Raw genomic sequence first — 24,398 nt, 5'->3', positions numbered from 1 at the left:
GACGGTCTTAATCCATGCATAATCTTTCCTGTTCAACATGTTTTTCCTCTATACACACGGCACGCAAAAGGGCTGTGACTTAAGATGTACCCAGTGTGTGTACATCACATACTTTAAGCAGTGTTTGTCAAAGCAAAAACCAAGTCTCAGTAAATACAGTTAATATAAATCTATGATTTTTTTTATCTGTAGCATTTAATCATCACTAAAACTAAAGCAGTTTTGCCCTGATCCAAAAACCTAATTAGTTTCAGCAGCCCTTCAGTGCAAAATGAATGAACAAGTAAAGAAGTGAATGTTTTTCAGGTGTGTACTTACAGGACATCCTCAATCTTTAAGATGATTTGCTCTGCACAGGATCGTTCTCTCTCCAGAGCCACACGGTCACGCACTCTCTCAGTGTCCAATCGAGTTAGGTCAGCTTCAGCCAAGGTTAGGCCCATACTGCGTTTTTGCCTGGAAGAAACCACACAGACAAAATTAAGGAGGAACACACTTGGGGGGAGAGAGAAAGAGAAAGAGAGAGAGAGAGAGAGAGAGAGACACTGCTGTTCAAATATGTAGTAAAAACCTTTTTGGATGCATGTTACCTGAAGTCCTCCAGGTGTTTCTGGATGTCAGAGAAAACTGAGTCCTGTAACTGCTGCACATACTGTCTTTGAATGTCTTCTGGGATCATATCAGGCTTCCTCCGATCTACACAAACACAGATTAAACCCAAAGCACATTCTGAGCATGTGTTGACTTTGTTAACACACCGTTATCAGACACTATATTCAGAAACTTTTTCAGAACAATTCACGCAAATCTAGTGATATTTTCTCCATGCAGGTTTACATTATCTACAACATTTTATCAGGAAAGGCACAATATGGCCATGAAGCAAAATAAAACAATGCGATCTTACCCAGATCAGCCAAGATATAGTCGGGCACCGCTACTTTCAGGTGCTGTGTGAAAACAAAACAGGATGATTTTAGACAAAGACAAGTTGCCTGTGTGTGTGTGTGTGTGTGTGTGTGTATAAAAGGTGTGGTGCCCTACTTTTAAATTAATTGTAACAGTGCAGTTATTAGAATTAGTTTAAAAGTTCTTACAGGTATAAAACAGCCATTTAATAATTTGTTGTTTATATAAGACTTTTACCTTGGTGTAACAGCAAGCAAACAATCTAATGTATCATACCCTGTTGCAAAGACTTAATAAATAAATAAATGTACATTGACCTATATGCTAACAGCTATCCAATGACTGTTGCTAGTGAACTGGGAACTCTGCTGCTGTGTCGACCCGATGGTCCATTTATAGCTTTTGGCATGGTCAAACTGCTTCTATTTACAATGACAGTCAATCTTGGGACCCATTTAAACTCTGTGGCTCAGTGCTGCTCACTCGACTCTATGTACTTTGTTTTTTTTTTGTATTATTTTTTACTCTTTGTATTGCTATGTTTTTGATGTTCTTTGTATTGTGTATAGGGGCGGCACGGTGGCGCAGCAGGTAGTGTCGCAGTCACACAGCTCCAGGGGCCTGGAGGTTGTGGGTTCGATTCCCGCTCCGGGTGACTGTCTGTGAGGAGTTGGTGTGTTCTCCCCGTGTCCGCGTGGGTTTCCTCCGGGTGCTCCGGTTTCCTCCCACAGTCCAAAAACACACGTTGCAGGTGGATTGGCGACTCGAAAGCGTCCGTAGGTATGAGTGTGTGAGTGAATGTGTGTGTGTCTGTGTTGCCCTGTGAAGGACTGGCGTCCCCTCCAGGGTGTATTCCTGCCTTGCGCCCAATGATTCCAGGTAGGCTCTGGACCCCCCGCGACCCTAAATTGGATAAGCGGTTACAGATAATGGATGGATGGATGTATTGTGTATTATTTTTGTAAGGGCTCTGAGTTCCTGAAAAGTGCTATAGAAATTAATTATTATTATTATTATTAAGCTTGCTTAGTTTTTAATGTGTTATGTTACTCCAAATCAACAAATGTATTTAATGATTTTTTTCTATTAAAACCATTAAAGCATTTATTAAAAATGTTAGAAGATTTTAAATGGTTTGTGTGTCTCACCGCAGTCCTGTCCATGAAGATGGTGTGCAGCTCTTGGAAGAGCCGCCGTGTCTCTTTGGAATTGCTCTGCTTGTAGAGCTCAGTGAAGAGGTAGCAAAGCTGCAGTGAAAAAGACAAATAGCAATCAATTTATATGTATCCGCTCAAGACCAGTTTAAACTACGTAATACTTAGCACAACATAATGTAAGACTTGATTATCTACATTTATCTAGAATACACATGAATGCTATTTAGTAAAGATGTGCACCAGTCATCACCAACTGCCCATTCCATCAGTGCAAATCTCTACCCAATGAAAAGGAAAAGGAGATGTTTAATAGTGTAAGTGAGATTTGTTTTGAGGGTTGATGACTCATACCAGAGGTACAGGGTCAAACTGAGAGACCACATGATGAAGGAAAGCAGCTAGGTGAGCGGGCCGAGACTTCAGCAGCTCTATGGTCTGAAAACAGCTACACTGTCCGTTCATCTACAAAACAAAAAACAAGTAAATAAATAAACAAATATCATGCATGAAAACAGAATTTTGAGCCAGTTCCATGTTTTTAAATTATAGTCCAATTAGATAATAAGAATAACATGAACATAATGAAAACACACATTACCTGCTCCTGCTCAGTGTCAAAGTCATCGTCCTCTGCACCAATGATCTGAGGTGGCAGACGAGAAAAAGGGCTGCCTACGCTGCTCTGGGAGTTGGAGTCCTGTTAAAGCAAAAGAAGAAAACTACATATCAAGGTGTCAACATATGCAAGAAAATTATTATCTGCTACTGTGATCAAATACATGCTGTCCAGTTTTTAAACAAAATCACATCAAAGATACCGTAAATATTCACATATTACAGAGTAGATTTAAAGATATAGCAGTAATTTCCGTACAGTATTTATTACCATATAGCACTCACCAGGTCAGGTGTGTCATCAGCGTCAGGAGAAGGACAGGAGTTTAGGCTGTCTCGAGGAGTCTTTGGGCTGTGGCATGGAGTGCCTCTTTGGTATGGGCTTTCTGGGACAGGATTCAGGGTGACCTGGAGGTGCACAGACACAATAATATGACAGATGAAGTGTGATATTAAGCTGAGGTATATAATGATGTAACTTAGCAGCGCTGTAAGGGATTGATACTAACCGGTGTTGTATTGTTGCTCCAGGGTGTTTCTGTATTGGAGTCAGTTTGCCAGAGGAAAGGAGAATCCACATCTCCTAACCCTCCACCATCCTCCACTTCTGCTTCACCAGGTCTTGGAGAGAGGGAACCATCCTTGAATATAACACAAATACACACGTTTCATTATTGTAGTGGTGCAATGTGAAGTCTGAGTTACAAATTTAACTCCAGTTAAATAATCAGTACCACTTTAATATAAGGTATAATATAAACCTTATAAAGGTTTAGAAATTATTTAGTTAAAGTTTAGTTATATATTAAGCTGTTAAGGTCTGTGTAACAGAGATAAAACGGTAAACAGTGACCTCTTTTTCATCTAATATTAAAAGTGTTAGAGCAAATAATGAAAATACTGAGGTAAAAAATAAGCCAAGACTTTAACATATGAAATGACAAATTTCACATTCTAAAGTGCACCATATTACCATCAGTGTCTAAAAGGACACTATCACTGGTTAACTGATTAAACTTAGTGGTTAAACGTACTAATACATATGTGCTGTAGCTGACAGGGTTAATATCGACTGAAGGAGAAGACAAAATAAAGCAACTTTATTAATTTAATAACCAGACGGTAAACCATTTATGAACCTTTGTAAGTGTAGTCTTATTCTAAATTGGCATGGAATAATCTTTGATGACAATGAACATCCAGAATCATTAACTAAGCCCTAAAGATCTTGAGGTAGTGATAGGTGTTCTGACAACAGATTGCCATTATTGTAAAACCATAATTGTCATTAAACTCTTCTCTGAAGACAGTTTCAGGACCTGCGTAAGTGCGGATATTATTAAAATATCTGTACATCATATAGAGCTTTTAAACAACAACTAGTGTAAAATTAGTGTTTAATTAGTAGCTGATTACATGCCCGTATGCAAATTTTTAGCTTTTAGATCCATTTTAAACATGAATTTTTCACTGTACAATGTCCAATTACATTTTTTTCCTCTGTATTTTACATATCCATGGCAGTGAACCCACAAACATCCACACTAGCGCACCTGGGGCCATGAGCACACACACACCTGAAAAGGTGGGTGCCCCAGGAAACAGTTCAGGTTGAACAGCCTTCAGCTGGGGATTGAAGGAGGAGATAACACTGTTCCTTCACTCCAACCACTCTGAATTTTCCTGCCAGTCAAAGGGTTCAACCACTGACATTCTGATCCCAAGCCCACTTCTCGAACCATTAGGCCATGGCTGTCCCAACACTTTTACTCCTTACTTTTTTTTGTTTATCAGTTATTTATTTTTTTTCAAAAGCCTTTTTAAACACTACTATGGTCCATTTTGTCTGTTCTACTATAAAATGTAAACAGGCATCGTAATATTAATGTGAGCAACAAACAGCGAAACAGAGTGTTTAAGAAATACCTGGATCACTTCAAACACAGTGAGCTGAAGCCTGTGTGTACAAACCTGTCCAGCCCCAGTGGCTTTGCTGAGTTGGTCTTGGAGTAATGGAATGTGCTTCTTTGCTTCCTGGATTTCCTTCAGTAGTTTAGGTGTGGGGTTTCTGCTGTGCTCCTCCAACATAACCTACAATTTATACACAGACACAAGCAGATGAAGTCAAAAGATCAGGCTGTGTCCGATCGTACGTTTTACTCTGTGTCTGTGGCCGTGTGAGCTTCTATGACTTCTCTCACTAAAGGGAATGTGCAGGGGATGTGAGAAAATGCAATGAACATACCACACATAGACCTTGTATATGAGTGTGTGTGAGTGTGTGGGTGTGTGTGCGCGTGTGTGGTATGTGTTTTAAAGAGAAACAAGCACAAGTAAACCACAAAGCGAGTCAGTGTGGGCAAATGGTCTCAACTGTTCTGCAATTTACTTTTTCCCACTAGCATGATGTGTCTAGGCTTGTAGTAGTTATTAGTTAAATTACAGTCTAGCCTTTGAGGTGCAGTTAAGAGTTTTAAAACGCATCTGGAGGTGACAACTCAACTGTGTTAATCTCAGCATATGACAAGAGACAATAATTCATTACAACAGTTTGTGGGAGTATCCAGTGTAAAAGCACTGTGAGCACTTTGGTCTGGTACTATTTTTATTTATTTATTTATTTATTTTCCTTGCCTGATATTGTTTGTTTTGGTTGGACATTCCCTGCCAGGCTTTTTTAATTATTTCCACTGTTGAATGAGAACATATTGTTTGCTGATGGCTGGAAGTGTTGTTGTGAGGGCAAAGTTTTAGGAGAAAGTAAAAGTCACAGAAAATTTAATGCAGTAAAATAAAACTGCTTGTTATACTGTTTTTATTACAGATTCACACCTTTTGGTTTGGAGCTAGAACTTGGAGCTTGAACACAGAGTTTACGAGGTTAGTAGCTCTCCTGCTGCCCATATGGCACTGACCTGTAAGTCTTGCTGCTGCTTGGTCAGCATCTTCTGCAAGATGTCCACCTTCTGATTGTGAATTGGACTGCCATCATCCTAACAGACCACAGAAGAATGCACATGAATAAAAACAAGTAAATAACTTTAATTATCCTCACAGCTATAGACGGACTGATGTGCCATAGGAAACAATATGTGTAAGAGGAAATGAGACAAGTGTCAGTATAAAGAAATGACGCACCAGATAAACAGGTGTGGGAACATGACCATGAATCAGAGGCAGAGAATGGAATATAATTATTTGTAAAATAGGCTGAAATTAATTGTTTATTTGTATTTTTCTTATATTTATACAAATAATAGTTTTGGCTTCAAGATGCAAAAATTCTTGCCAATAAAACTTTTGAGAGAGAAAGCGAGAGAGATCTATATTGTAATACTCACCCATACAGGCAGTGGTGATGTGATACGGTCGGAGGGGCTAGTTGTGGATGATGAGGAGGATCGTTCTGCTGCAGTGGGGGGTCCAGGTGAGTGAGGAGAGCTCAGAGATGACAGGGGACCACACTCGCCCTCAGAGAGGGGGATCTGTGGCATACCAGGAGGACGCCCCAACACTGTAAGAGCTACATACGAGCCCGCTGTATAAGTACACACACACACACACACAGAGAGAGACAAACAGCAGCTGCATTCAGAAAATGTCATACAACTGTCTGATACATCTCCACAGGAACCTTTACTCAGAACATACAAACAATACACAATTTAGAACGTTTAGCTTACTATCTTGTAAGGTCTCTGCTATGTATGGGTATGTTTGTCTGCTACCTTTGTGTAACTTTCTTTTTGATAAAAATAAATAAATAAATAAAAATTCTTATAAGCTTGGAATGGGAGAGCATGATTATAAATATCTGTAAACATGGGACATCACAGTACAGTGTACTTACATTTTATTAACTTCACAACTTCTACATGATTTGAATGCGTCACTAATGTCCCGTTGACCTGGAAAAGACAAAAATTTTGACAGTAATTAATTATATGACAAGAACTTAAATTGAAAAAAACTGCCAAAACCTTCCAAAGCTCATCTGAACCCAGTACACAACACAGAATCAGCAAATGAAAGACTGGTGTAGTCAGTTCATAACTAACTTAACCACTCATAAACATGGCTGTGTTTCAACAATTTGCCAGAAGGGTGCAGAGTAAGCCTCAGACAATAATTAGATGCAGCAGACATCAGGCGAACCTCTCTACACTCTGGTTTGTCTCCTGCACGCTTATAGGAAGAGACCATAACCTGGGGCTGGGGTTGTGTACATAAAATTAGTTTACGTAAGACTCTTATTATTTCAGCCAGGGACAAATAAATGTACCTGGATTAAAGTTATACAACAGCCTTCAAGCTTCATACAACAACATGCTTACCTTAATAATTCTATCACCCGTCTGAACACCAGCTCGCATAGCAGCTCCATCTAATTAACATCAGAGAAAGAGAACAAGAGAGAGATATGAAAGTGAGAAATCCGAGCATGTGATATGATGATTGTCTGGGTTTGTTCTGATAGCGCTGATCTGTGTGTGTGTTTTAAAAGGTGGCAAACACATTAATAAAATCACAGCCAGGTCTCCATTTTTACCTTCTTTGACGAGCTGTACAAATACAGGGTTATCTCCACTCACTGTTAGCCCAAAGCCATTCTCATCTTTCTGGATGATAACACACCGCTGAACAAGCCCTGGGAGATGGAGCAAGAGAGAAATAGACAGAGAGATAGAATTAATGAAGACTTCAGGTGAGGTAAAGAATTATGAAGTGTAGCCACATGCCACCACATTTCAGTATAATAACAGTGACAGTGGCGAAATGGAGTAAGGATTGTTTCCTGTAGAGCGAAACATCCACTTTTCCCATTAGAGAGGGTGTTTCTGAGCTTGGCCCTGTGAGACAGATGTCCTTCAAAACACACACGCACACAGAGACAGAAGCATGGGAAATACAGCACAAGCTGAACATTATCTGGGTAAAACACAGGGTGCTATACTGATTATCAAATTACTGCTCTTATATTCGTAAGTATATTATAATGACCATTACCTCAAAGACACTTATTTCTGAGAATTTGGATTAGTTCAATAATACACTGATAACATTATCAAGCTAATAATTTTTTGCTTCTTGAAACTGAGATCAATGTTTGGATAAAATACCTGTCCTTGTTCCTAACACTCTAAATCAGTGACTAAAAAGAGTGCAAAAATATTATTATGAATATAAATTAATACATGTAAATAGAAACATGAATAAAATTGGAGATCCCGTTCTTTTCCCCCCTCTATTTTGGGGCAGGAAAATCAGAAGGTACTGCAGAACAGGATAATAAACCCAGTGACCACCTCTGTTGGAGAGTCGACATTCGCGTGTCTTGAGAATACTGCAATATTTATAACATCTGTCTCTGGGTAATCTCCTCTCCATCTCATCACTCGGTCACTGAGAGTCAGCACAAGCTTTTATTGCACAACTGCTCACTTTAACCTGCTGCAGAAATAAATTCAGAGAGCAATATAATGCCTCAGCGGACACTAGTGTCTGTATCAGACTGCAGTGCATTTCATTGCACATGTAACTCAGAGCATTCATGTTCAGTGGCTACATACAATAGAGCTTCCCCCAGTGTGACCACATGTCCTTATGGCTCCATAACAGACTGAGCATAAGGATGTGTCCGTGTGTGTGTGTGTGTGTGTTCATAGACATGTTACTTGACCTGAATAACACTATTATCTTCTACTGTCTGCACAGCACAAAGCCTTGAGAATGCAGTCATACTCTCCAGACGAGCATTTTAACTCCCACCCACAAACCCATCAGCACTGTCCACCCAACCCCCAACAACAGCTCACTCACAGAACATGACAACACAACCACAGGGCCAAGCTAAAAAACAGCTCAGCATCAAATCAAACCTCAAACTGACTAAACACCTTCTGACAAAAGCAGTCATTCAGTAAAGACATGCTGCATGTGTGAAACTGCCTCTTTAGTATTAGACAAGAATACACTGAACGATCACTGGATTAGGGGACACCTACTTTTATTGTCCATGTTATGCTTCACTTACTATACAGAAGCGCACTGTAATTCTACAGTTACACACTGTAGCTGCTCTCTACATACTTTATCAACACTTCAATCTGGACCCCAGCAGAGCAGGTATGATTTGGGTGGTGTGGTTTGTGTTGCTCGTCCTCTAGTCCTTCATCAGCTCCAGGGACCGGGAGGTTGTGGGTTTGAGTCCCGTTCCAGGTGACTGTCGGTGAGGAGTTTGATGCGTTCTCCCTGTGTCCACACCACAGTAATGCCAGTTTATCTGCAGCGCTGAGAATGACCCACCACCCAAATCATGCCTGCTCTGTGGGGGTCCTGACCATTGAAGAGCAGGGTAAAATTGTGCTACACAGTATGCTGAGCAACAGGTGATTTACAGTCTGTAATTTTAGAGCTACAAAGTGCTCCTGTTGTCAGTGGAGCTGATAAAATGAACAATGAGTGTAGACAGTATGCTGACACCAGCTCATCAGACATTACTTCTGAAATGAAGAGTATTAATGGGGAATTTGACACTCCTTTGCTACAGTAACAGCCTTTACTCTTCTAAGAAGGCTTTAAACTAGATGCTAAAATATTGCTGTTGAGATTTGAGGGAGGTGCGGTGTTTGATGTTGGATGATCTGGTCTATATCATGAACGCTCCATTTCATCAGCAAAACTTCTGGAGAAGACTTTATCCCTACAGAAAAACTCTGTTGTATGGTTCCACAGTCCAGTGCAGAGGGGCTTTACACCACTCTAGCCGACATGGGGCTTTAAACATGTAGACTTAAGGTTGTATGCCTGCTCCAGGGGCAGAATTTCTTGAATACCACCATCAGCTTCATTTGTCATTAAGGAAATCAGCATTTTAAAGCAAGGTTCTTTTTAACTCCACAATAGAATTAACAGAGAAGTTAGCTACTCGGTATCCAACAAAATTAACACAGGGCACCTGCTCTGAGGCAGCTGAAGAGAGGTTAGTAAGGTGTAACCAGATGATGCACCACTCCACACATGCACAACAATCCAAAAACACCAGGAGTCATATGTACACAACAAACCAATACCTAAAATGAGACTTAGCTGTTAAATACATCAATGACAGTAAGAATAGTTCTCCCAAAAATGCTGACATTTCTAAACAGAATTAAAATTCATGCAATTTTCCCCTTCATCCGTATTTTTGATTTTGAAATACCTTGTTCACTTCTTTAATTTTGCACTGGAGCTATGAGTTGAATGTGCTCAACAGGTTTCAGAGGGTTATATATTAGGTTCTTGCAAACAGCAGGCTTGACTCTCATTCTCCATACTCCAAACTATGTCCAGTTTTTAAGTAATCTCCGACAGACTTATCTCACCAAAGTGACATTTTGTTGCATCCTGTTATCTATAAAAATGCACAAAACTACTTAGCATAAACTGCAGAGTTAAAATAGGGGCTTCCTGAAGCCTGAGTGAATCCATTATTGTCGATTTTATAGATAACAGTGTTGAAAACACTGATTTCATAAGCTTGAACGTCCTTGTTAGCTACATTAGTCTTAATTAGGTTTAATGTGATTTGACCAATTTGAAGCCATAGGGGTCAGGTAACAAATGAAAAGAAATCAGTATTTTTATTTTTTGTTATGTTTCTGTAGCATTGCTGGGTGAAATATTCTCTTGTAAAATATATATGGCCCTGAAACTGATCCTTAAGAATCCTGTGACATATGGACCCTGGACTCAAGACAGTCACCAGGAGGACGAGTTCAGGTGTGACCAGGCAAAGACAGAAAAATGGGCACCACTGATGGAGGCAGGGAGGGCAAGTGAGGGAAGGGTGAATGGAGAGAATCAGGTCAGAGAGAGAGAGAGAAAGAAAAAGAGAAAGAAACAGATGGGAGAACACCAACACGGCAAAAAAACACCCAAACACACCCAATGGCAGCAGCCTTCAGTAAACTCTTACCACACGACTCGGGCCTTCGCTCTGTCAGTGCACTCTGCACAGGCAGCTCTGACAGTGGGAAACATGCAGGACACAGGTACAAAAACAAACATGGAGAAATTAAAGGTGTAAACAGAATGAATGGAAGAAAAAAAATGGCAAATGCATGGCAAAGCATAGCTAGGGTAATTTATGGCAAGAAAAAAATGGAGAAGCAAAATGTTCAGAGCATTTGGGGAAGGAGATGTAAAAAATAAACAAACAATAAATAAAACTATCCAGCTGAGATATCTCTCTGGCCAAAATGTTTGTGCCCTCTGATATTCAGTACCTTCAATACTGTCGTATGATTTTATCTCACAAGAAAAAGTATATGCAAGAATTCATCTCTGACGTTTCCTGCTGCCTAAGATGATTCAGCTCACTACACTACACTACATTCAATCACTGGATTCACATCAGGCTTCCTCCGGTTACAACGCCCTAGCTGCAGGAGGGATTATAATCCAGCGACAAAGCCTACGCAATACACAGATGGGTTTCTGGGTAATCCTATATATTCCCAGGCTTCAGGGAAATAAATAAATAAGTAAGTAAATAAAAACAACATCATGCTTATGAAACTGTCTAAGCTGCTGGAAACTGCCTGGTACAAGAGGATCTATGATTTAGTCTTAAATCATAATTTAGTTACTCATGAGATGAAATACTGAACCATACTGTCCTGTGTATTGAGATATATACGCCTCTGAAAAGTAAGTGCTCTTAATTTAAAACAAATTTAGAGTGCTCCCCTTGTTAGTTGCAATTCCTTCAGTGCGAGAACTTCTACAACTCTCAAGGTTTTAAAGGTGGAAACATTTTTACATCCCTACTTCCCTGAAACTGACACCAACAATGTACTGTTTCATTTCAAAAGGCATTGCTCTGTGCACACTCACCAGCGGCATTAGCCATGCCCCGCTAACTAAATGTATTAATGGTAACTAATTAAAACACTATTTGCTTGTGAGGTTGACAGCTCGACTTTTTAAGAGTTTTTAACAGAAAAGAGGAACATGAGGTGCCAAGTCAGCATCCGTCAAAGTCACCCCATGTCTGCCTCTATCTGCATCTAAAAACGTTCATGACTGAATTACACAAGGAGTCATATCAGTACCTGTGGGGTCAAACTCATGTGAGGGGGGCACAGACACTTTGTCACTCTTGGGTTTCTTGTCTGGAGGGTGGTCCTGCCTGAGAATACTTCCTGTCCTGTACACACACAAAAACATGAGTTTAGTTTGGTTACAGCATTCCAGAAATTAGTTCCAGGAAATATGGAGAAGAGATATCAAATTCATGAACATTTCGTCTCCCCCCCCCCCACCACAATGGAGGCTATGTAACCTGTGCATGCACTAAGGGAGGCCTGTGTTAACAACAGGTGCACATTATGGTGCTTTTGTCTGTATGGCATCTACACCACTCACTTTTAGGTACCTGGTTTGTTTTCCACTACCACAGCTGATTAGTGGTGCGATTAATGGGCTGGTCAGGTGTGTTGTAAGCAGATAACATTTTTAAGTCTTTTCCCCAGGGCCAGGGTTTGGAAACAGGTCTGGATGCCGAACATACTTTCACTGATGTATTACATTTAAGACAAGAGGAAGTGTACATCTGCTTTAATGCTGGTTCCCTTTAGTGCTTTCTCTACTCAGAAACACTGGATTCATCTTATGAAGGGCTTATGTATAAACCGATGAAGTCAGAGAGGCCAAGGAAAACACTACAGACCTCCAGGAGCTGCACATGCCATTTTAATCCCAAAGCAGACGGCAGCAATGAGTGAGCCACTGTGCCGTGTCTACAGTATCTCCAGCATCAGTGTTGTGTCTAGCAGCTCACACCCTAACAGACTGACTCAACAATATCACATTTTCAGCTACACTATGGGCATTAGATGTTCAGCCTGAGAAATTCCCTTCTGTTCTAACCCTTAAACCTCACAGTTGTTACTGGAGATAAGGAATGTGCATTTTATATAAACAAACACCCTTGAACATGAAATGAATGCTAGTAACTCAAGACATCTAAGAGATAATGGCAGGCTGAGGGAAAAGGGTAATAACGGCAGAAGTTGTTACTCTGGACTCACCTGATTGTTTTTTTGTGAAACCTGCAAGAGAAAGAAAGAAGACATGTTTTAATGGAGTGGGGGAGACACACACAAAAAAAACCTAATACTAATACATACAGTATGTGGTAAATGCACTGGTAGTAACATAAAACCTGAATTACATCGCCACTAGTCACAGAGCAGGTCAAAGCTGAACAGATGCTGCTGCAGCAGGACAGAATCAAACCAGTTTGTCTTCTCCTTCACCTGTCCCAGTCTGCTCATGACACTACAAACAGGAGCCCTGGCTCTACTGTTGCTAAATTACATAACATAATCCGCCTTTGACTGTTTATTACTGCTGCCCTTCCCTCACCTGTTCTTCATACACATCAGCTGGATACAATCTGTTTGAGAAGTTCATGTATTGTCCTAGGATCAGATACATTTTACACATGTCTCAATCTTCATAGATGGATTTTTTTATAAGAGCACACCTTTACTAAAGAACCATGATTATGTAAATAACACTAGTAATTTATCTACATTCATTGTTACATTCAAACACTTACATGTGTATATCCATATCCATGCACACATGTAGATGGTCTTAGATACAAGCTGGATTTCTTCCCTTTATTTGAGTTAAAGGTTTACTTACTTAAACATTTCTTAAACTAAAACTAGCAGCATGTTAAAAGTATCCTGGGAAATATATACACAATACTCAGGGCCTTATTGTAAACCCATTTAACATTTCTGCTTGAAAAAGCTTCGGTTGGCACCACATTATAAGGGGAGAGTCTTCAACTCACTGTTGCCACAGCACAGTATTATGAGGGCACAGACGGAAAACATGTTTGCGGACAAATCACCACGCCTCAAGATGGTCAAGGATGTCAAAAAACACTGCACGAGTCAAAGTTGCCATTTAAAGCATCTGTTTATATCAAATTAAAGACTTTTGAAGACAACTGCACAACAGACCAGGGTTAGGTTTCAGCCTGCATTCATTTTGTTTGTACATATTCTGACATCTATCAAGGCAGGGTTGCAATCATTATCGAATTACTAGTAATGCATGATATATCTTCAACCGATATTTAACTCTCAATATGTGGACTTTTTTAGTTATTGTTATCTGTCTGATATTGAACTTTTAGCCGATGTTACAACCGATAACTTGGCGCCTTTTGTGCTAGGGCATATGCACTGAGGGTATCTGCTGTGTGGACATTTTTCACAGTTTCTGCAGAGAACAGGCTGCAAAGAATTTTGGTTTTATTGCCGGTTTGAGGGTAAACACGAACGGAAGTAGAAATGTCACAAGAACCGATACTTCGGTACCAAGTCGATACCAAAATTCTGAAACCGATACAGATCTCCCAGACCATGTGAGGTCACCATAAGCATACATTGCAAATAAGCAGAGGAAGCTAAAACAACTTCAACACGAGCAATGGCATTGGCAGAAGAAACAGGTCCATTGCGATTGGTTGCGTCATGAAGCATGAAGAGCCCAGGAGCGACTCACAGACAAAGCACACCAGCGCTTACCTTAGGTTGTCCCCTTGAAAACAAACTCAAATTTGGTCTTGTTAGTAGTCCTCATGCTTGTGTAATGAGTACTGGCAAAATGTTTGCAAAAAGTACAAAAAAATTCAAAGAACAATTAAAATACGCTCCCCATGTAATTTAGGCTCTCAGCGTCCTATGTCAATCAGGTCTGTATCCCACCAGGGTCCAAGTCATGGCAATGCAAAAACGAGGAGGGACAAACAGACCCATACTTCAGCAGAGCACATTCGGTTTCAGCTCCTAACGGACCCATGCAGCGAGTGAGACGACCCAAACTGTTTTATGAGCCACAAGCTCATCAAAAAAATAATCAAGAAAATAAATACGTTTTTCAAAGCTTAGATTTCTTTCACTAGCTGCCTTTCTCCCACTGAGACCATTTAAATACAGGAGGGGTCTGAGGGAGGCTGCAAAACAAATGAAAAAAAACTTTTTTTTTTATATATACTTTTGAAATAAAAACATTTATGTTGACATGCATTCATTTCATTGGTTTATTTTATGTCAGGTATCAAAATGTCTGGTATTGTGACATCCCGAATGTTAAGTGTCAGCGATTCTCAGATAGCGGAGTAAATAATGCACGCATTACAGTACAGAAATGTACAAATACTGAAGAAAACAATAAAGATAATTTATGTAATTTTAATCCAAAGTACTGTACCTACTACACCAATGTGCTAATTACTGGTTATCGTATCAGACCCAAAAACTCATATTATTTCATTTGCAGGGTAGTTTTCTTTTGTTTATATCATCAAAATAACCCATGAACCACCAGTGAACTTATTAATGCAATCAGGAGACCAGCCCACTCTTAAGTGAAATGCATTATCTGGTATTTTTGATGATATGTTGTGTTAAATGTCATCATTAAATATCACGATACCATATAAATGATACATCAGCCAACCAAAAGAGCCAGCTATCTAATCACCAGTGTAGGAATGCTAATGCCCAGCTCCAGAACTGGAGTAGCTTCTCTCTCTCTGCTCCTCTCCCTACAAAAATACAGAAATAGCTCAGACTTGTCGTCTTCCCTCCCTCGCTCCCTCTGCTCCTTCCGTGGGTGGTTTTTGTTTTTGTTGCTGTTCCTTCCCCTCCACAATGAAGGGAACAATAGCTCTCACGTCAGAGCCAGCCCACTCCACAGCGGCTCTGTGGGCTCGATTCCCGGAAACAGAGAGGGCTCCTGGCAGAGAGGACAGCTTCCTGAATGTGTGAATGGGGTTTGGGGAAGGGGGAGGGGTGAGGGAATGGGGGGGAAGATGGACTGAAGTGAAGGCAGGGGGCAGGATTTGGCCAAAATAAAATTCTCAGGCTCCCTTGCTTTCTCTCTTGTGCAATCTCTCTCTCTGTCACCCCTTCTCACCAACTCTGAGGTTTTTTTTTTTTTGGAAACTTTCAGAAAACAACAGACAGAAGCAAATCATTCTCCATCTGAGCCAACTATTCCCAAGAGTCAAGTCCTAATGATTGAAAAACAAACAAAAAAAAAAAGTTAAGGGGGATAGCCAACTCAACACGTTGCCCCAATATATATATATATAAACTTAAATATCATTATTCACACCCTTACATGATTTAAGTGAATACTACAAACACAGTGAGGAAACAGAAAAGAGGGAAGTGCCTGAGCAGAGATCCACTCCAAAGCTTTTGTGTTTGACAGAGAGGGAGGAAAAAATGGGTAATCACCTTGAGGGCTTGGTGGAAACAGGAAGGGCTTAATATTCTAATGCAGAGAGGATTACAGAGCAAAGGAGACAGTAGAGGAGCAGAGAGGAGAGAACCGAAGAGATGAACATTTATAAATGTACAAGTCTTATAAAATAATCTCTGTGTCTATTCATAATTTTGAAAATCTAATAAATTCACAATAACAAATCATGCATATTTCAATATATACATCAGAAAGCTAAGCTGCAATATTTAACAGAATTTAAATTATGCACTGTTGATGGTCTATGACGGACTGGGAGCCTGTCTGGTGTATATATATATATATATATATATTTTTTTTTTTAAATATATATTTTTTGAAATAACCCTGAAAGTACGATGCCCAGCTGATGGGACTTTTTAGTTTAATTCAACGTTTTTGGCAGAACACAGGGTCATGGTCATTTCTAAGGCGGTATGCAGAATACGGAAATATTCATACAGCAATATGCATCATTGATCAGGTCAAACTGCAGATTCTCACAGTCTTGTGAGCTTCATATGGGCACGGGTCCAAGAGACGAGCAGCTACCAAAACCATGCAGCAGAAATAGGCTGCTTCTGAGACATATTAAAGCTGACTGATGGAGTGTGTATTTATTCAATATGAGAGTTATCCAGTTTCATCAATAAGCAGAATCTGTATACTGTGTACTATAATAATAATAAAATAATGACCTTACAGTGCAAAATAATATCATACATAAACAATGATAAAGCTGCTGTAACAGTTTTACCTGTTTCACTACTCAGAGGTCCAAGGTACAGCCAATATGAATCTAAGCATGAAATCTGTCCATTTTATATTTACTTTATTTGTGCTTTTAGAAAAAGTATGCTGCAAAGAGTGTTGTATTGCTTTTCAGTTTTCTTTACTGCAACTGCCATTAATGTTCACCAGGAAATGCTTTAACATGCTAAGAGTTAAATCCTGAAACTGGCTCAAAATGAGCTTTTGGAGTCTTTTAAAAACCTCAGACAATAACCTACTACAAGAATCTGGATATATGTAGAAACTATGTATCAGGACAACACAATGTGCTGGTCTACTACCACACACACACTAACAATACTAGACTGCTTTATGTATCTCAGCAGGTCAATGGGCAGCCCCAAAACAAGAAAGGGGGAGGGGAAATAAAAAACCCTTCAAAGAAAAACCTGGCAATCATCCAAAATGACCTAAAGATTAGTAGTAAAACAATAAAGCAAAACACAAGAAGATATAGGTTAAGCAGACAAACATAAAAAACACACATTGCAATCTTATTTCCTCTTCAATTATTGTAAATTGCCGCCAGTGGATTAGCGAATCAACCCTTGGCTTTTAGAGTTGTTTGAAATGATTTGTACGCCTTTGCCTTCTAAGCTCTTAAGCTTGTTAGTATTAGACTGGACTGCACCCAAATTCAAATTATCAATGCATTAAAGCACTGCAGCTCAAACAGAAGCCCAGACACAGATCGAAATATTCAAAACACACAGAATGTGGTGGCCCCATCTAATGAAAATTGGCAATATGCTTTTTTTAAAACTGCAAGCAACACTAGAATTTAACCATGTTTCAAAATATGGATATTTTTTCTTAAATATGATGCATGTGTGATTCTGTTTCACTTCTGTTCAGCCCAACCTGTGGGCCAACGCTGAAAACTCAAATTCATAAATATGCTTTACGAGATTCAAGCCAATAAAGCCTGAAATGGTAGGAGGAGGAGCCCCATTAATAGTCTCAAAAGGGGGATATTTTGCATTATACAGTAGCCACATCTTCCTCTACCCTTATATCCTCTTCTGTCCCTCTTTGCCTCTCCCAAGTGCTTCCAGGATGAGCTTTCATGCCCAGGCCCTGAAGGGAGGAGACCCATCTCTCCTTCTGCCCCAATAAACTTGACGAGGGCGAGCGAAAGAACCAGCGTGGCCTGACACTGCTCGGGGACGCACATTTCTTCACGCTACGCTGTCTGCTCACGTTTTATTATTATGGCGAGAGGCGGGTGGGGGCAGGGAGAGTAGAGGGGGATAAAGGGGGAAGGGTCAACACACACTGGGAAAATAACTAGGAAGAGGACAGTTCACCCAGTGTCATGGCTGCCACTCCAAGGCAGAATTATAGCCCAGGCTTATAAGATTCCCAAATGGGAATAACACCTAGCTTCCATTATACCACAGGTAAAAGCAAATAAAACCTTACAAAATGGACAAACTACTAACAGCCATGCCATTAGCAGCAGGCCACATGCCAAATGGTGAAAAGGTACATGAAAGCCTTTCAGTCTGGAGGATCTGAACTGTTTCAAGTATACACATTATTAGTACCAATAAATTATTCTACAGAGCAGCCAAAATAAACATACTTTTTTGAGCAAACGTCGGCTAATTTCAGTACGGCCCGCCAAATTTCAAGCACCTTAAAACACATGATACCTGGCAATTCCAGTAATCATGCTCTTCTTAAGCTAAATTAAGTGAGCTGTGGAGATTTTTAAACTGTGAAAATTTTTTTTTTTACCTAGGATCATATACTGTGTATTGTTTGTTAGTCATGGTTGCGATGGTGGAAACACCAACACTGTTAAAACTTTAATGTTCAAGAGAGCCCTCAATCCCATGTTTTACTGCACCCTGAACAATCTCAGCTTCGTGAGTTCAATCAATAAAATTAATTATTTCAGTCAAATAGGTTTTTATTCCTTACATGGTGCATGGTTCCTTACATGAATTAATTCAATCAATCAACTCCTGTAACCAGTTCATCTTGTTCAGGATCATGGTGGGTCTGGAGTCTACCCAGAGTCACTGGGCAGGAACACAGGCCCTCACATATGGCGTTATTGTTGTGCCAGAATTCTGTGTGCGTGCACACAGATATTTTGCGTGAGCAAGAAGGTTTCTGCGTGAGGATATTTTGAGCTAGCAAGATTTCTTGAACACACACTATCTACAGTTCTTTCTCTCTTGCCCTGCGTGCTCCCTCCGCACCTACAGCCATTACAAAATGCCTCAGTTTCAGCCAATCGGAAACGACAAATGACAAAGGTCATTTCTGATTGGATGGCTTGGTCGCCAAGTGGGAGGGACATACAGGCCGGAGACCAGTAAGAAGGCAGATACCAGCAAGTGGAAGGTTATGGTTAGGGGGAAATCTGACAATGCCCTCTGAACAGCAACAGACCAGTAACTACAGCCAGTCATTTTAATTTATATTCATTGAATTGATAACATTGTAGAAATTTTATCTGTTATTTTCAGTCTTGTATTTACCTAGTTTTACTGAGTCAGAAACGTAGCTGACGTGCTAAAAATAATGTACATAGTGGAAAATAGTCCTAGCAACGACTGTCAATGGTTCTGCAACTACTGTAGAAACTAATTTATTAGTAATGGAAAGTACTGTAAATGCTAACTAGATAGGTAGTTATCAACATACATGGCTAGCAGACTGTTTAAAGTACTTAAAGTCAGATTAAGTAGTAAATAAAAACTGTTACATTCTGACCCGAGATGCCTACCTCCTCTGAAAGAAAATAAATGTCCAGTATAAACAGCCGAGGCCTCAGCAGCAAAACACAGGAATCAATTTATTGTCTTAACAGCATAAGCTGCACTAACTTAAACCATTGAAGGCTACTAATTCAATTTTACTAAAACATGCTCTGCTTAGGTTTCAGTGTTCACTCTGAGAGAGAACCAAAGATAAAGAGACAGAGAGACAGCATCCGTTTCAGCTGCCACGGCTAATCCACCCAGGGCATGCAAAGCAACGCAATCTTTCTGAGCCGTGAGAATCTTGTGCACTGTGGGAAAATTCACAGAATAACCATGTTGGTGGTATTCAAGCCTCTATAAATGAGGGGACATTACCAGATAACAGATCCCTTGCCTTAGGGATGAAGCTAATCAATAACAAACAAAGTAATGATGGTATTTATATATTTTTGCAGAAACCTTCTCCCAACTACTGACTTTAAGCCTAGAACAGTCTATAAAAATGGTCTGCTACTGTTTCTTAAAGCCAAGAAACATTCTTCAAATAATGTAAAGATCAATGGTCAGTAAGGTGTAATGAATTTCACAAGTCTGGAGGTGCTGAATGGGCAAATGTAAGTTTGAAGTGCATTCATTAGGATATTTTGTTGTCAACTTGTTATTATGAAGGCATGGCCAAACAGGGTCATGCTCAATCACAGAAACTAAAACATCAGGCCACAATCAACACGGTAAAACCAGAAAACAGAAACAGTCAATATGGATTAAAAGCCAAACAAAATACGCAAGACAAATAACTGAGTAATAAAAATCAGGTATTATACGTATTTATACACAGAAATGATGCAATAAAAGAAGCACAAGTGCAGCAGATAATAGGGGCAGAGACAAGGGTGGGGCCCAAACAGAAAAGTTCCAGACAGAGACGAAAAATTCTGTCGCTGCAGACTAGACACTTTCCAGGTACTTTAATCCCTTCAACTCTTAGAAAACCACAACGCTCGTAATTAAGGAATTATACATCATCTGTGGTGCTGATCGATATGTATTGGCCAAAATTAATATGTATGTAGTGATTCAAATGCAGAACTGAAATATTGGCCCATATGGGCTGCCAGGGCTGGTTTTCCAGACCCAGATAAACATAAATCCTGCACTAAACTGAATTTCCAAGAGTGATTTACTACTGACTCTTAAGTGTAATCCAAGGAAAGTGTCCGTTCCATTTTTGTATTATTTAAACACTGAAGCAAACAGTTAAACATAATTCCAGAAGTGGCACCTCAAACAGGCCAATAGCTTTAAAATGGCAGTAATATAAGTTGTCTGAATTATTTCTGGGACAATATATAGATGACAAAAAGTGGCTATTGTGAAAGACCTAGGAAACATACAAAAAAAACGTATGGTGGAATGAATTGTAACGTTCAGTGGTTCTGTAATGACTTGATATTTTTACTGTTGATGTAACATAAAAAACAGAAATATCATGAAGTCACTGAATTTTGCAACTCTTTCCAACACAGATAACAACACTGATAGCCTGTGAATTTCTACAGTGTGACTAAAAGCACATGTTCACTGAGCAGCTTCTGGGGACAGAATCAGTGCAGAAGAGCGTTGTGGCCTAACAGCTTTTTCAGATTGCTGAGGATGAGCTGTTGGGTCAGAGGTCAAGGGTCTGGGATTGGAAGAAAACAAGTCCAAGCCTGTGGCCAGAGTAAAAAGCATGTTGTCTGACGAGCTGATCAAGCAGCTAGTGTGAAACACTAACCGATGCTTAAAGGAGGGGGGGGGAGAAAAAAACCACTAATATGAACTAATAAAAACATGTATAAAACATATAGCAAAGAATAACTTGATCTGGGAATGAAACAGCAGGATTGGTCTAAAAAAACCCAACAGAAATTACAAAAAGATGTTTGTCTGTTTGATTTAACTACAGAAATAAAACAGAGATATGAGAAATGCAAAGCTGAAAACAAACACCAGCACTGCATTGAAGACAGCACTCAGAATCTTCCATGTCTCCCATTCACATCCAACATGAGTTGACGTGTGCTCTACATTTGGATCATTAGGCTTGTTAGAGCCTTTGTTGTGCGGAACATTAGCGCTCTGGCTAATCTGAATAAACTAATACAAACAGTAGCCTGTGGCCAAAAAAGCCACAGCGCTTTAATCTTTAAATATCAAAGGAAAACAAATGAGCACACAGCTCTAACGCTGCTGCTGCTGGTGGTGGTGGTGGTGGTGGTAAGGCACGCTGTATAATGACTTAAGTATAGCACATGTAAAGAATCAAGCAGCTTTAAACGTCTGATTATGGAAATAAGGATAAGAGACGTGTTAAAAAAGGGCACAGTGCTGTTTTCCAATACTAGTGCTGGTAATTTGACTTTCATAATGCACAGTGCTCGGAAATCATGTAAACATTGCCCTGGACGACTGGGCCATATTTACATATCTACGAGGCCAAAAAACGTCAGCGGTTTCTTAAATCCCCGGGCAGGAATTACTGGAACAAACCTATGGTTGTCTGAGTTCAGATGCACATTAAATATACAGTACATATTACTCTTTACTGTGAAAGCGCTATAAAAGCAAAACTTACACAAACTGGATTTTGCAATTTTACCACTTAGCAACAAAGAAATTGTAGCTAAGAAAAAACAGAAGCCTGAATTATCACACCTGCCTCAAACCCCACACAGTTATGTGCTTGTTATATGGGTTCTGGTTTTCTGTAAAATATTAATGCTGTTAAACCTTGAATAGTTGTGGTTTCTTTTTGTAATCAAATCATGCTTGGAGTTCTCCTGCCTGCATAAAACAGCCTCTGTTTTACTTAAATTTACACCTTTCAAAAGTCTGCACTTGGCACCATGAGGAAAACAAACCAAACAGAATTGAAAGCGACACTAGGTAGTATTTCCCCAATTACAGCTTCAAAATCATTGTGATACCCCACTGAGTTGTAATAGGGAGAACAGAACCTCTCTCACTTATGCTCCAGTCTCAGCACTGCAGAAACTGTACTATGGAACTTTTGGAGGAGGGTAAGCAGCCATCTTCCATTCCCTACCACTCCAGCTTGATCTCAGGATAGTGCTGTAAACGTGCAATACACACTGCAACTGTAGGGGGCGCTCAGAAGACAAAATACAAAATGTTAGCTAGTGTTCCTTTAAAAGCGAGTGTGTGATGCTCTATGTTGGGGTGGTGCCCAGTCAAGGGTGCGTTTAAGCCTTGTGCACAATAAATTACAGAAAATACTTAAATACACTGTTCTCAAAACAAATATGACATTACTCAATGTGAATGAAAACAATTTTTAAAATTATATTTCCCTCCTACATAAAGAAACAGACCATGATTAGCGTGCCATGTGCTTCTATAAAGCACACAAGTTTACAGACAAATGATTCTTAATCATAGAAATCCGTTGTTCAGGAAAATTCAATTTTATTGAATTTTAAAAGGAACATGGCTAATAAGTCATTCAGTGACCACAGCCCCATAGAGCAGCGGTCAGTTGAGGACCAGCAGCTGGAGATTTAGAGGATGTGTGAGAGTCAGTATCTGAGCCCACAGCTTGAAGAGCTCTTTCTGCAGTGACAGCAGCAGAGAGCACTTAAAGTCGGCTAATTGTAGATTTATGGCAAACACGGCAAAAGCATAATCCTCACCAAGAACCACCGCCAACATCAGAAACATCATATGACTGTTGTGGAGAGGAGTGAAAATGAGCATGACATGTTTCCCTGCCTTTAAGTGCCCAACAGAAGTGCCACAGTCCTAACAAAGGGAACGAATGAATAAACAGTTTAGCTTAACACCTCAACACCATATCAAAAATAATTTATCCTTTCCTATAAACTGTGTGAAAACTTACTGAAGAACCACAGAAATTGTACAAAAACCCTAGAGTATCAAGTGCATCCTTTCACTAGGGTTGGGCAGTATAACCATAATACTGTATACTGCAGTGTTTGAAAACGTGGACGGTATCTCAGAATGAGGGCTGTATGTATCATGGCTGTAGTGTGTCAAATTTATTTTCTGTGTCTAAGTTCAAGGACATACAGTTAATTTGGGTGCATTTAAGAGAGGCTTGTGATGTCACACTCTGAAAACGGGTATGGGGAAAAAAACACAAGCCCAGTAGTCCACCACAGTTGTGAGTTTAATCGATGAGTTTGGGTTAAAAGAAAGAGAAATGAAGCTGAAAACAGACAGAGGACCCTTTACTCCACTTTATGCTCACAGGTATGAGGCTTAATCCTCTAAATGTGTGTTTGAAGCTCAGTCTGCTGGAAAATCATCTGCTGTGGTGTGCTAAACCACAAGTGCCTGTTAGCTGGCCAGATAGGCTTATAAACAAAGTAGAGTCTTATTTCATAACGTTTCAGTCCCTCCACCACAAGTCAGTAAAATTTGCTTTTTCAGAAGCAGGTTTTTAAAGTCGCCCATTGCACATTAAATAAATTTAGAATTAAATAATTCACTGCCTCTGGTGTGTGTGGATAAATGTATTGCTCACTACTGTGTTTGTGTGTTCACTACCATGGATGGGATAAATGCAGAAAATCGATTTACCTCAGGTGTGTAACAAAGGTAATTGTTCTTCTAAACTGTCAAAGAAAGAGTGAAGAATTCAACTGCAGTGAGACCAGTACCCCTCCGCCGCAAACAACAGAAACACCCTACTCCGTTCTTAGCAAGAGCGAAACGCCCACCCCAGGTGTGATTAAACCCCTTCTACAAGTTACAATGGTATGATTAAACCCACGCCGTCAGTAGTAACATTCACTACCTAATGATTGTAAAATAAAATGTGATACAGCCCAAACCTTACTAAAACCTGTACAGTAAATTCACCATTTACACT

At 39.8% G+C, this 24,398-nt stretch overlaps 1 protein-coding gene across 3 annotated transcripts in view; it reads right to left on the bottom strand.

The window, feature by feature from the left end:
- The window catches only part of arhgef12b (Rho guanine nucleotide exchange factor (GEF) 12b), a 56,208-nt gene that overhangs the window by 13,352 nt on the left and 18,458 nt on the right, over positions 1-24,398 (bottom strand). For 2 of the 3 annotated variants that reach the window (XM_066658656.1, XM_066658659.1), the window contains exons 2-18: positions 12,758-12,778; positions 11,780-11,874; positions 10,642-10,689; positions 7,231-7,329; positions 7,016-7,065; positions 6,532-6,589; positions 6,023-6,219; positions 5,597-5,674; positions 4,653-4,772; positions 3,191-3,322; positions 2,967-3,089; positions 2,665-2,763; positions 2,418-2,528; positions 2,058-2,156; positions 908-950; positions 591-696; positions 319-456 (exon numbers count right to left, since the gene is read on the bottom strand). In XM_066658656.1, the coding sequence (XP_066514753.1) occupies positions 319-456; positions 591-696; positions 908-950; positions 2,058-2,156; positions 2,418-2,528; positions 2,665-2,763; positions 2,967-3,089; positions 3,191-3,322; positions 4,653-4,772; positions 5,597-5,674; positions 6,023-6,219; positions 6,532-6,589; positions 7,016-7,065; positions 7,231-7,329; positions 10,642-10,689; positions 11,780-11,874; positions 12,758-12,778 (1,617 nt within the window). The remainder of the gene's footprint in view (positions 1-318; positions 457-590; positions 697-907; positions 951-2,057; positions 2,157-2,417; positions 2,529-2,664; positions 2,764-2,966; positions 3,090-3,190; positions 3,323-4,652; positions 4,773-5,596; positions 5,675-6,022; positions 6,220-6,531; positions 6,590-7,015; positions 7,066-7,230; positions 7,330-10,641; positions 10,690-11,779; positions 11,875-12,757; positions 12,779-24,398) is intronic. The other variant, XM_066658658.1, reaches the window with a different exon arrangement.

This window comes from Hoplias malabaricus, chromosome 2, assembly GCF_029633855.1.
Source record: "Hoplias malabaricus isolate fHopMal1 chromosome 2, fHopMal1.hap1, whole genome shotgun sequence".
In the NCBI taxonomy this organism is placed as follows: Eukaryota; Metazoa; Chordata; class Actinopteri; order Characiformes; family Erythrinidae; genus Hoplias; species Hoplias malabaricus.
The sequence above is the reverse complement of the archived record's forward strand: the minus strand, read 5'-3'. Positions and strand labels throughout refer to the sequence as shown.